The 13,003-nt window shown below is 48.5% G+C and overlaps 1 protein-coding gene across 6 annotated transcripts in view; it reads right to left on the bottom strand.

The window, feature by feature from the left end:
* The window catches only part of LEPR (leptin receptor), a 39,144-nt gene that overhangs the window by 866 nt on the left and 25,275 nt on the right, over positions 1-13,003 (bottom strand). For 2 of the 6 annotated variants that reach the window (XM_053985724.1, XM_053985723.1), the window contains exons 14-19: positions 12,223-12,439; positions 11,323-11,505; positions 10,709-10,804; positions 10,228-10,330; positions 9,557-9,632; positions 6,531-8,493 (exon numbers count right to left, since the gene is read on the bottom strand). In XM_053985724.1, the coding sequence (XP_053841699.1) occupies positions 7,699-8,493; positions 9,557-9,632; positions 10,228-10,330; positions 10,709-10,804; positions 11,323-11,505; positions 12,223-12,439 (1,470 nt within the window). In that variant the 3' untranslated portion in view covers positions 6,531-7,698. The other 4 variants (XR_008438484.1, XM_053985725.1, XM_053985726.1 and 1 more) reach the window with 4 other exon arrangements.

Genomic DNA, 13,003 nt, shown 5'->3' with positions numbered 1-13,003 from the left:
ATGATTTTCTGGGTTTACTCTGGAGTTGATGCCCTCCCCCACCCCCAAGGCAGCCTCAGAACCTCCACTGAGGCCATTTTGGGGTATTTTACACAAATTTCTGGGTTTACTCTGGACTTGGTGCCCTCCCCCCTCCAAAATCCCTCTTTTCAGGGAGGACCAGGAGATTCTTGGCACTGCCCACACCAAGCAAAGCCAGCCAGGGACTCCACACAGGATTTTTTTTCCCCTCTGTGCCCTCAGCTTATCAAACCCAAATGGCTTTGTCATCCTCCCTCTTCTTCCATAAAGATCTTGGTGCCAGGAAAAGGGATTCAGGTGAAAACTGAGGGAGGCTGTGGATTGTTGGGAGATGAACAGGACAGGATGAAAACAGGGAAAGGAAACACACACCCCGGATACTGTAAGAGATCCATGAATTAATTAATTGGTTGGGCACAATTAATGAATGTCTGTGCTCCCTTATCTGTCCTTCCAGCTGACAGAGCTGAAGAAGCTCATGGATATCAAATAAATGGGAATTAAATGGGATATAACAGATGCTGGGATCAGGCAATGGAATTTCCCCTCCCCATTTCACACCAGCAGTAGAAGAATTGTTGGGTTTGACATCAAGAGGGAGAGAGAAGCTGAGCAAGGAGGGAAGAGGTGCAGGGCAGGCATTCCATCCCTCCTGCAGCTTTATTAGGGATTTATTTGGGAGAAGTGCATGGAGCACCAGCTGTGCAGTGAAGGATGTGCATCCCACCCCTCCAAAAATCCCTTTGGGAGGTGTTGATGAGGTTTTTCACCCTCAGGAGTGGCTGAGGAGGCTGCTGTGGATTCCCAAAGCCTGCATGGAAATGGATAAACCAGCAGGCCAGGCAGCTCCCCTCCAGCAGGGTGGCTTCCCTGAAAAAGACCCACCAGCTTTCCTAGGAAAAGGGCAGGAGCTCATGGAGCCACTGAAGCTTTTTATTACTTTGAAAACGCTGGGCAGTTTTTAAAGGCAGACACTTCCCTGGAGCAACGCCAGGGCTGGAATGGAACCACTGGAATTTCTCATCCATAAAGCAGCAGGCAGGTGCAGGAGATGGGAAGTGGGAAGGATTTGTCATAGTCTCAAAAAAACGAGGGCAATTCCATGGATGATTTCTCCTTCTGAAACAATCCTGGAAACCCAAATATTTTGGTTAAAGACAACGGCAAGGAACATTGCAGCACATCCTGGGATGTGAGGCTGAGATCTCAGATTCCCAATTTTCTCTGTAGCCTGGGCTTTAGGAGGGAGGATGGGCTTGAATCCTTAGCCATGGGCATCATCCCTGACAGAGCTGGGAAGTGCTAGATGCTCTGGGAAAAAAAACATGGAACAGAGCAGAAAAAATACCAGCAGGAAGGTGCATTAGGATTATGTTGTGCCTGCTTTGGAAAAGCTGGATGTTCCCGCTGCCTCAGCTTTCCTGGCAGCCCCAAAGGTGCCACCAAGGGACCAGGTGTTGGTTTAGCAGGTAAAGGTGGATTTTCCAGGCAAGGAATTGGAAAAAGAATAAGATTCAGTCACTTTTCTCCTGTGCTGCAGCTTCCCTGGATCAGCACAAGCTCCGCACTCCTCTTCCTCCCCCTCAGCACCAGCCTGGCAGACACAGAGCTGACTCATCCCACCGAGCTCTTTGGGAGCATCCCAACCCCTGAGAGGGTCCAGGAGGAGCTGTGGGTTAGGGCTGAGAGGCGCTGGGAAATGTTCTCCTCTCTGCTGCCAGCCCTGAACCCAGAGCTTGTCCCCAGCCCAGTTAATCCAACTGGAGGAGGATTTGTGTCTGGGTGTTGATGTATTCTGGGAAAAAAATAGCCACTGACAAGATTATTCATCCTGCAAAACAGCCAAGTCTGGAAGGTCCTTGGATTTGATGAAGGAAACAGCTAAAAGATAGGAAAAGTCCTGACATTAAAGCTAGAATTCCTCATGGAATAGGACTGGAATGGTTTGGGTTGGGAGGGACCTCAGGAATTATCCAGTCCCCCCTCCATGGGCAGGGACACCTTCCACTACCCCAGGGTGCTCCAACCTGGCCTGGGACACTGCCAGGGACAGGGAATCTGTGCCAGGGCCTGCCCACCCTCCCACGGACAGTCTGGGAAGTGCCCAGGGAAGGGATTTTCCTCACCGTAAAGAGCTCAGCTAATTCATGTCAGCTCCCTGAAACCACACCAAAGCAGTGGCCATAAAGATTTTAGCCCCTAATCCTGGGACTGGTTTTTTTGGAGTGGGAAAAAGGATCCCAAATTGGCAGGAAATGTTCCACTGCTTACAAAAAAAACAAAACCAAAACAAAAAAACAAACAAACAAAAAAACCCCCACAACAACCCAAAAATAAAAAAAAAAAAAACAAACCCAAAAATACAAAACCAGAGCAGATTTTTAAACCAACAAGTAACCTTTCTGTGTTTTAGCCTGGCGACCCTGGCTTGTGTTTCGGGGTGCTGTCACCACTGAAGGGGTCTGGGCAGGTGACACAAAGCAGGACTTGCAGGGAAATAATCTTCAGATCTCCTGGATTTCCACCTGTGCAGTTTTAAGCTCCCTGTTTGAACCAGAGAGGCCACAGAGCTCCGAGGGGCTCAGAGCAATCTGAGCCAGCTCCAGACTGGAGTCCTCACAGGGGTGAGGGCAGGGCTCCTGCTTCAGCATCTATTTCCACATCCAGCTGATGGGAAAAAAAGGCTCCCAGTTATAAAATCATAGAATCCTGGAATCATTAATCTTGGAAAAGTCCTCTGAGACCATCAAGTCCAATTGTTTCCCAGCACTGCCAAGGCCACTGCTGCCCTGTGTCCCCACGTGCCACATCCACAGGGCTTTTAAATCCCTGCAGGGATGGGGACTCCACCCCTGCCCTGGGCAGCTGTGCCAGGGCTGGAGAACCTTTTCCATGAAGAAATTTTCCATCATCTCCAAGCTGAACCTTCCCTGGAGTAACCTGAAGCCTTTTCCTCCTCCTGTCCCTGTTCCCTGGAGCACAGCCCGACCCCCCCGGCTGTCCCCTCCTGTCAGGAGCTGTGCAGAGCCACAAGGGCCCCCTGAGCCTCCTTTTCTCCAGGCTGAGCCCCTTCCCAGCTCCCTCAGCCCCTCCTGGGGCTCCAGACCCTTCCCAGCTCCATCCAGTGCTCCAGATCCTTCCCAGCTCCAAGACAAGCAGCCTAAAGCGATCTTTTCAAAACGCTGTAAACTGAAAACAAAAAGGAACCCAACATCCTCCACTTCAGCTGGAGCTGTTGGAAGAAATCTCTCTGGAACCATCCCTGCTCCAGCCAGAAGTTGTCTCCAGGGTGTGTGGGATGGTTCAGGGGGCAGAAATGGGGAGCAGGGCTGAGTCCATCACTGTCCCTGCTGGTCCCTGTGCTGAGGAGGGAGGTGGTCCTCTCCCAGCTGGAGTTTTCCTGGTGATCCAGCTGGAGTTTTCCTGACCACCCAGCTGGAGCAGAGGGATTCCAAGCTGTTCCTGCAAACAGCAGCCGTTGTCTGACGAGCTCCTGACATTAGGCAGGCACAAGATTAAATAATTCTTTCCCTGCCAGATCTTTAATCATCGCTGGAAGCTCGAGATGCGGCTCTGAGTGCTCCTTTGCAGCCTGAGCTGGGTCTCCTGCCCACCTGCGTGTCCTGGATGGATTTGGGGGATCTAACAGAGCCATTCCTTGGCTTTCCCATCCCATCCATTCACGGAATTATAAAATCCCATTCACAGAATTCAGAGGATTCTAAAATCCCACAATGGTTTGGATTTGGATGGAGATTAAAGCCCATGTCATTCCACCCAAGGCTCGGGACACCTTCCAGCAGCCCAGGTTACTCCTCCTCCTTTGCCAAGTGCTGGTTCCATATGGAAATTGCTTTCTTTGCTGGGAAAGTAGCAGCGGGCAGGTTTGTGCTTGTCACCTGTCCCTAACTCTCCTCTTGGATCTGAAGGTATAAATGGCTGCTTTTGAATGAATTTTCAGGGATAGGAAATGAACTTCATTTGCATCCCAAAAGGGCCCATCCAGGACGATGGGAAAAGGGGAATTGTGTGTAAAAAAGGTAATTAAAAAGGCCAGACGAGACCCTTCAGTTAAGTCTGAACTGCAGAGGTGGCACTGCCGTGACCTTTATCTCTCACAGAGCCCAGAGCTCGCTGCCCACGGCTTTTCATCAGCATCCAACCCCCCCGGCTGTCCCTTCCTCCGTCCCTTGGTTTTCCCTTCATCCCCTCCCAGCAGGACTCTGCGTTATTCCAGGAGCCATCGGGGCTGTTCTGCAGCTTCCTGGGGAGAGTTCTCAGAGCCCGGCCCTGCTCTGCTGCTGACAGCTCCGCCACAAGCAGCTCCTGATGAGGAGTCATTAATTAATGAGAGGCCCCACAGACAATTCCCGTTTTTTGTTTGGGATCATTAGTGAGCACAATGGCACCTGCCAAACCCGCCCGCCAGCCACAGGGATGCTGGGGCTTCCCAGTTTGGCTCTTCCTGAAAGGAATTTGGGGGTTTTGGGGTCCTTTTGGTGTTGCTGGGGCTGTCCTTGCCAACAGCAGGATCTGGGCACTGGGGCAGGTGCCGAAATCCCAGTGAAAAACCTGGATGCACATCCCAAATAGATTTAATTCAAACCTCGACACAAGCTGCTTCCCAGTAGAGGGAAGATTGGAGGAATGGGATCCTTCCTCTTGCAGAAATTCCCACTAGGAACATGCATTTTAATTCCCTTTTCTCCAACAGTGAACACAATATCTGGAACGTCCACAACAAAATCATGGCCTGGGTAAGGATTTGAAGGATGCATTGATCCTTTCTGTGCTTTTAAATCAGGGAATCATGGAATGGCCTGGGTTGGAAGGGAGCTTAAAGATCATGGAGTTCCAAATCCCTGGCACTGGAAGTTTTTGCTGCTTCAAACGTCAATCCCAGATTAAAAAAAAAAAAAAAAAAAAAAAAAAAAAAAAAAAAAAAAAAGAACTTAACTGTAGCTGCAAGTGACATGGAAAAGGGAAAATGGCACATTTGATTCATTTTCTTACATAAAAGAGCTGCAGTCCTGAATGCTCTTCAAAATGAATCTGCAGGATCTTAATTTGTACTTCAGAAGCTGCACATGGTTCCCGTAATTGCTTGGCTCAAACTGAAAAAGCCTTTCCTGGTGAGTGTGAGGCCCTGGCCAGAAAATCCCATTTCTCTGCAAAATGCTCAGATCCCTGGGAATTGGCTCTGGATTGTTTGGGGCACAGGAACATTTTCCCTAGGAAGGAAACAGGAACTGTGCTGGGTCACTCCTGTGGCTGCTCTTGGGATGCTCCCAAATGCAATTCCAAAGGTTTTTCCTCCTGCCCCATGCCCAGGGGCAGGTGAATCCCTTTGGATCTGCCAGGCGCTGAGCCAGGAGAGGAAAAAACCCCTCAGAGCAGAACTGGAGGTGAAGATCATCACTTGAAACCCATTTTTGCCCCAGCACAGATCCTGGCATGACCCTGTTCCCTACTTTCTCCCTGCTCCCGGTTCCTTTCCCAGCTCTCCTGCCAAGGATCCGGAGGTGGGAGAGGCAGCGAGCACGGATTCCCTGCTCCAGACATTTTCACATGGAACAAAGCCCCTTCCAGCCCTCCCCGGGGTGACACCTGTGTCCCTTGCAGGGACAGCTGTGGAACGAGTGGGAGCTTCTTGTGGCTCCAACAAAAACCTGACCTTCCAAAATCCCCAGGCAGTGACATTCCCATCTCCAGCTCAGCCAGGAATGAGCCAAGAAGATTTTGCTCCTGTGGCTGCAAACCCAGCAATCCCCCAAGGCTTGGGAAAGGCTCAGCTGTGGGGAAACAACTTGAGCTGAAGCTGAGGGGGAAAATAATGATGGAAAATAACCCAGCTCCCGGTTCTCCCCAGCTCCCAGTTTTCCCTCCCCAAGGCAGCTGCTGCCCGAGGGAGCGGCCGGAGCCGTAACCGGAGCCAGAGGCAGCAGATGGAGCATTCAGGATATGCAGATTTTGGCTTTCTGCGGGAGCACGGAGAGGTGAGGAGCAGGATCGAGTGTCCCTTCCATCAGGATGGAAACGCCACTTTCAGGAATTATTTATGGAGCCGTGGCCTGCCCCGTGCTGTGGGGCAGGACCTGGATTTGCAGCATCCTCAGGAGCACTGGGATTGCAGATGTGGACAGGAACAGCCCAGGAACGGATCCAATCCCTTGGTTCTACACTCATCACACCCCAAAAATCTCTTTTTGCAGAAGCAGCTCAGATTTGCTGTATTTCCTGCAGGAGTTTTGCAGAGGAGATCCACTGGTTTTCCTGAGGAGCACCATTGGGAAGATCATGGGATGGCAGTGGGAGGAGAGGCTGGGCTCCCAGAGGGGGTGAAACCTGGGAATCTGCCAGTGTCCACTGAGGAGAGACCTCCTGCACATCTCCTAATTCCTGAATTTTTCCATGTTCCCAGGAAAGCCTTCCCTGGTCCCTCAGCTGATCATTCCCATGGTTAAGCTCCCCCTGTTCATATGGAATTACTGGGAAAGGACTGGGCAGGCTCAAATCAACATCAGCTTTTTATTTCTGGAGAAAGATGATCTTCAAACACAACCAAATAATTTTTCTGGACACTTCCATGAAAGGATCATTCCATTCTCCAGAGGACTGGGCTCTCCTGTCCCTTCCCAACAGCAGGAAGTGAATCCTAAATCCATCTCACAGCTTTAGGCTGGAATGCCACACGAGCCTGCAGGTTTATCTCCAACCACAGTGACAAGTCTTGGTTCCTAACACAAAACAAGTCTTAATTCCTCACCCCACACAAGATTTTGGAAACCAGAACATCAGATCTCTGTCACATCCAGCATCAAAGAGCCCCATAAGAGCCAGGTCAGCAGCTTAACAAAAACCAGCAGTGGGGTTTTGTGTTAAGCTGGGCTTAAATTCACCCCTGCTTTGGTTTTTAACGTTGGTTTTGTTCTTTTGGTTTTATCTCTCTGAAGTTTGACAGAAATATATTCTTTGGAATACACAATAAATTCATCCTCCTTCACTGCTCAAAATAGTTCCCTGAAAAGGCAGGTGTACAAAAATATTTATGAACTATGAAATAAAACAAAAAAAAAAAAATAGCTTTGGCTTGCAAATAGGTGTGGGTTTGTTTCCCTGCTTCTCCCAGAAAATGCAGATCTGCTTTACTCCCACCTGAGGCTTCCCAGCAGGGTTGTAGAAGCAAAGTGACTTCTCCAAGGCCAAACAGACAGGTTGGATCCCCCAAAATCAAAAATGGAGGGTCCCTGGATCCAATTCCTGTCTTTTCTCCCATGGAATCTTAGGAAGTAGTTTGGGAAGAGATGTCAGTATAAAACTCCAACATTTGGAATCTTGTATTCAACAACAAAATGTGGATACTTCACTTTAAATACATCATTTTATCCAATTAATGGAGGCACAGGAATTTGGATTTTCTTCCTCTTCCTGCAGAACCCTCAGCCTTTCACTCCTTGATCCATTCTTTCCAGCCACATCCAGGCTGACTCAATGTCACAAACCATCCCCAGGGAAAAGGCACATTCCAGCTTTTCCCCCTCAGAAATATTTCAGGCCATGGATCAGCTCTGTCACCCTTGGGGGCTCCAGGTGAAGCCTAAAACCAGAACAAGCTTGGTAAATCAAGAGAGGGAAAGTGGGGGGAATGCATCAACACCTGGAAAAACTTGAGGAGTATCAAATTTTGGGGTGATTCTGTCCCTTTTTCTCCGTGGCCTCCTGCCCTTTGGCTGCAGCCACCCGGAACTGTGGCACATAGGGAACGGTGCCTTTAGGCCTGAGGCTGCTTGGGACAAACTCCTTGACCCTGGTTGGGATGTGCTGGAGAAGCTCCCCCTCCGTGAGCAGGTCCGTGCTCTGGAGCTGACACGTGCCCCTGGAGCTGTCTGTCAGGAGGACGTCCCTGTGTCCCTTTTCCAGGGCTGTTACCCCCAGGTACCACAGGCTCCGCTCGGCGCTGCCTGGGAAAGCCTCACCCAAAGGCTCCGAGAAGCCCTCCGAGGAGAGCAGGGACAGAGCCCTGCTGGGCTGGGAGCCAGGGAACACCAGCAGCGCCCCACTCCCAACCTCCCAAGCACCACTGGAGAAGGCACCCAGAACTGTGGGATGTTCCCCGAGGAAGCAGCTATCCAAACACCTCCTCGGACTGGTTTTCCGCCGGCAGAGCCCGCTGGAAGCGCAGCTGCTGATGACAGTGGCGTATCTGAGGTCACCCTGAGCCGTGGCTTCTCCATCCTGGGAGCTCCTGCAGAAGCTGCTGCTCTGGAAGTGGCTGCTGGAGCACGCAGAGTCCCATTCCGAGTCCTGGGGGGTTGGAAACGTGGAGTCAATCCCTAAAAAAACCCCTGGCTCTTCTTTTCCCAAGGTTTTGGTGATGCTGATGTCTTCCAGCACCACCTCTGCCTCCAGGAGAAGTGGCTCACATGACATTGGCTCGGGGTGCTTGGCAAAGAGATGCTCCAGAGTTTCAGGCTGGAAGAAAAGAGGGATTTTAATCCTCATTTATTATGGAACAGCTTTATTTCGCTCCCCAGGTTTTATGGATCACAGCATCCAGCACCAAAGGTCGTTCCCAGGAGCCTGGAATTCTGCCACATCGAGTTCACACATTGTTTTTTAAGAATTTATAGTTGAAAATCCTCTATGACAAAATTTCCTTGACAGATTTACCATTGATACATCAGCTGAAGGAACTTTCCCTGCTGGGATTGGATTATCCAGGTCAAATTCAGCCTTTCCAGAGGATTTTTGGAACATTCCCACCTGAGTAGCAGCTGCATGCTTGAACTGAGTGAAACTCCTCTACTGGGGAGAAATGCAGGATTTACTACTCCTAATAAATGCACATGTAAATTATCCAGCAGGATGAACTGACAGCAGCACGAGAGCTCCAAAGGAAAATTCCCTTGTATTTCCTAATGAATTCAGGACAAAACAGATAAACCCAGGTTTCCTGTGGATTAACAAACCATGTTTTACAGCAGAGAAGCTGCCAAAATAATGAGGAAAATGTCAAAACACTCGGAGTAGTGGGAAATTAGAGCAAAGAGTAAAACTCCTGGGCTCTACTCAGTCCAGGCTCGCTGTTGGTGACAACTGGGCCCTGAATTTGGGATTTTCCCACACAAATCCATCACCTTCCAACATCAAAATGAGCAGGGAGCTTTTAAACAATGAAAATAACTTTTTTTTTTTCCCTCATGCATGTGGTTTATCCCTACAGGAGATGTTTGTGTCCCTTTCCCTCTCCATGGACACCACAGCAAACACAGATTGAACCCCTCCCAGCCAAGGCCAGGGCTGTTTTGGCAAAGGCCACCATCTGTCACCTATTAAAAAGTGGTATTTCTCAGTTTATTATTTAACAGTTTATCATTAAAAGCAGATATTTATCACGTCCAATGCATAATCCAGAGGCCTGGGAAATGGGAACCTCTGGATGGAGCCAGAGGGGTGGACGGGGCTGGATTTCCACTGGAGACAGAGCTGGAACAGCCCCAGGTGGAGGGAGCAGCAGCCCCAGGGAAATACAAACCTGCTGGAAATTAACTCCTTGTGCCCATGAGCAGTTCTTGGGGTTGGGAACATCCTCCCAGAGCAGCTTCTTCATCCTGAAATGTCAGGGAAATGCAGGAGTTGGGGCTGTTCCCACTGTGCAGGGAAGGAATCTCTGCCATTTCATTTATCCACAGCACTATGGCCATGAAATAATCATCAGAGAGATGAGAAATGGCCCAAATTGAACCCAAACCATAAAGAAGAGACATTCCAGGTGGCAGTTTGGGAAAATATATTGGGAAAACATAAAGGGTACAGTCTGTGCTGAATGACCACAAGGCACAGGGCCTGAAGGGAGCTCCAGGAGAGCTGCAGAGGGACTGGGGACAAGGCAGGGAGGAACAGGACACAGGGAATGACTGGAAGCTGGCAAAGGTGGATTGAGATGGGATATTGGGAAGGAATTCCTGGCTGGGAGGGTGGGGAGAGCCTGGAATAGAATTCCCAGAGCAGCTGTGGATCCCTGTCCAGGCTGGACACTGGGGCTGGAGCAGCCTGGGACAGTGGGAGGTGTCCCTGGGGTGGGCCTGGATGGGATTTAAGGTCCCTCCCAACCCAAACCAGTCTGGGATTCTGTGACACCAGTTCAGCAGAGTGGCACCAGTGCAGCTGCAGCACCTGGATTTTGGATAACAAGGAACGAGGTACCTTTGGTGTGAAACCAGCAACGCTCCCAGCAGCAGAACGGAGGTGGAAAAAACAATGGGCAGGACCACGTGGAGGCTGCCAGTATTCCCAGTTTCAAATCCCCCTGGAAATAAAGGAGTTCAGCTATTAATGCAGCAAAGTGATTTGTCTGGGAGCAAATAGCTGGCAACAGGGAAATAACAAACAGTAGAAACAGCTTAGATGGGGAAATAACCTTGAGCAAGAGTTTTATTGCACATGGACAAACCTTTCCCTCGGGAATAAACAGACAAAAAGGAATTATTTAAATAGGAGTTTAATCCCTCGCTCAGCTCAGCCCACAGAGGGTTTTCAAATTAAAGCTGTTCACTGTTTGTAGATTCATTACAGTGACTTTATCACCACTTTTTTTTTTTTTTTTTTTTCAGATAAGACAGAGATTTTACACTTAAAAGTCACTTTTACTTCATTAAAAAACAGGGGGAAAGCTCCTGTCAGTCACCTTTGGCAAACTGATCCGTGGCTCTGGCTTTGCCAACTCCTCCAGCAAACACAGGGTAGAGGCTGAACTGGTACTTCTCAATCAGGATAAAGTGATCTGCAAAGGGGAAATCAGCCTTTGGAATCCACTGTCATCCAGTTTTTAAACAATTCCCTCCACAGAGGCTCTGGGCACAGATCAGAGCTCAGATCAGCCCGGAGAGGGCAATAATGGATCCATCCTTTACAGATCCCTACTGCAAAATCACAAAATTCAAGCTATTCATCCAGCATTATTTTGTCATGGAATGAACACCTTATGGAGCTCCTGTGATAATTTCCAGGAGTAAAGTCAAAATGCAAAGGAAATGCAGATATTCATTTGAATAATTGGCTGGTGTGTTCAATATTCCAGAACTAATTTTATTGTGTTGCCACAAAATGAACTCACTCCAGAGCTTAAACTGATTATTAATGCAACAGGCAATCCTCTAATGAGCATCAAAATTTGGTTTATTGGCCAATAAAAGTGATTAGAAACAGGGAAGGGAAAAAGGGCTCAGAGCTCAGAAATTCCACGTTTTTCTGTTCCACACCAATTAACAGCATTAATTATATTTTCAAGCACACACTCACCATAAATGAAATATTTCCTGAGATTTGGAGGAACTTGCAGCCATTTTATCTGCTCCTCTTTGTTCAGGTTCCTCCACTCGATCACAAAGGATTTTATCCCAGGGATCTGGGGGGAGAGACTCCAAACCACAACCACACAGGTGCTGTTCACCAGGTAAGCACTCAGGGATTGCACAGCATCCACTGGGGAAACAGGGAAAGCACCTGGGATCCACATCCCATAAACTGCTGAAGTGTCACCACCTTATCACTTTTAATTGTCTTTTGGATAAGAAACCCACATCAGCAGAGAGATTTTCTTCTTCAAGCCACCAAAAATTTGGGTTACACTAAACCAGTCCCAAGCACAAACAGATCAAGTTTCTTACAGGCATCAAACATCTCAGTTCTCACCTGCAATTTCTTAACCAAAAAAAATTAAATACTCCTGAATTCTTGGGAATAAATTAAGCAGAGTGCAGCCAAATCCAGGAATTTCTGCTTAGGAAGTCGAGCAGGAATTGCTGCTCAGGAAGTCTGAGGACTCTGTACCCTGGCAGCCCAAAACACGACCACATTTCATTTTGGAGACAACAAAATATTCCCCAGCAGGAACGTTGGGTGTTCCCAAAACAAAGGAGATGAAAGATCAGTTCTCCAGCAGGATTTTGTTTTCCTTTGATTAATTACTTTATATTTTATTAATGAAGACAGCCCAGTGACAACTTTTTTCCCAACCTAAAAATCACAGGATTTTCATGAAGGAAATCTCAGTTTTCCAACAGCTCTGTTGGTGCTGAATGTATTCCCATAAAACATTCCTTATTCCAAGAGAGGGAATTTTATCCCAAAGAAAGCTTTCCCCATGAACATCACCAGGATCCCTGGCATTTCCCACATCCCCCTCACTGCTGCTCTTACCTGTGCTCATTTGCTGGGACAGAGTTAAATTAGAATTAATTGCAGAAATTCCAACTGAATTCATGGCTAGGATGGTGACGGTGTGGGTTGGCTCCATCCATGGGAAAGTCCAGCTGGTGCCATGATCCACAAACTCCTCCCAGGAGGTGTTCCCTGGGGTCTGGTGCTTTATGATGTATCTGCTCACACTGCACAACGAGTGATTCTGCACCAGGGGCTGCAGCAATTAATTCATGGGCATTAATTCCTGAATTCTGTCCCTGATTCCCAGAGCAAACATTGGGCAGTTCCAATCTTAAGAAAACAGGACCCAATAATCAACTATAAATAATAATAAAACAGGACTCAGAATGGTCCTGGCTCCTGTTTTTTTAACCAAGGACTGGAGTCCTTTTAAAGGCTTCATTTCCCTCTCTGAGAGCTGACTCTCATTCCCTCTCTTCCCAGCAAAGGGAAGTGAAGGATAAGGAAAGCCAAACTTTCAGATTCCCACAGCAATTCCCTGATTTACACATTTTTCAGGGTTCAAACCCCAGAGCAGCACATGAGCAAACAGGAATGGGCACTGAGGAACTTTTTCCTGTCCTGCATTACCATTTTAAGGCAAAGAAGGCAAAACCATCTCCCATTTTACCCCAGAATTCCCACCAGGATTCACCTCTTGCCTCTAGGATGAGCCAAGCAATTGTCAGGAGCACAGAAAAAGGCAAATCCCAATTCCCACAAGCCTCATGTGCCTGTCAGACTCCCCTTCTGGCAATCCCACCTGGTTTTAGGATCA

Source organism: Vidua macroura, chromosome 9 (genome assembly GCF_024509145.1).
Source record: "Vidua macroura isolate BioBank_ID:100142 chromosome 9, ASM2450914v1, whole genome shotgun sequence".
NCBI classification, from domain to species: Eukaryota; Metazoa; Chordata; class Aves; order Passeriformes; family Viduidae; genus Vidua; species Vidua macroura.
Note: the sequence above shows the minus strand (reverse complement) of the source record. Positions and strands in the feature narration are given on the sequence as shown.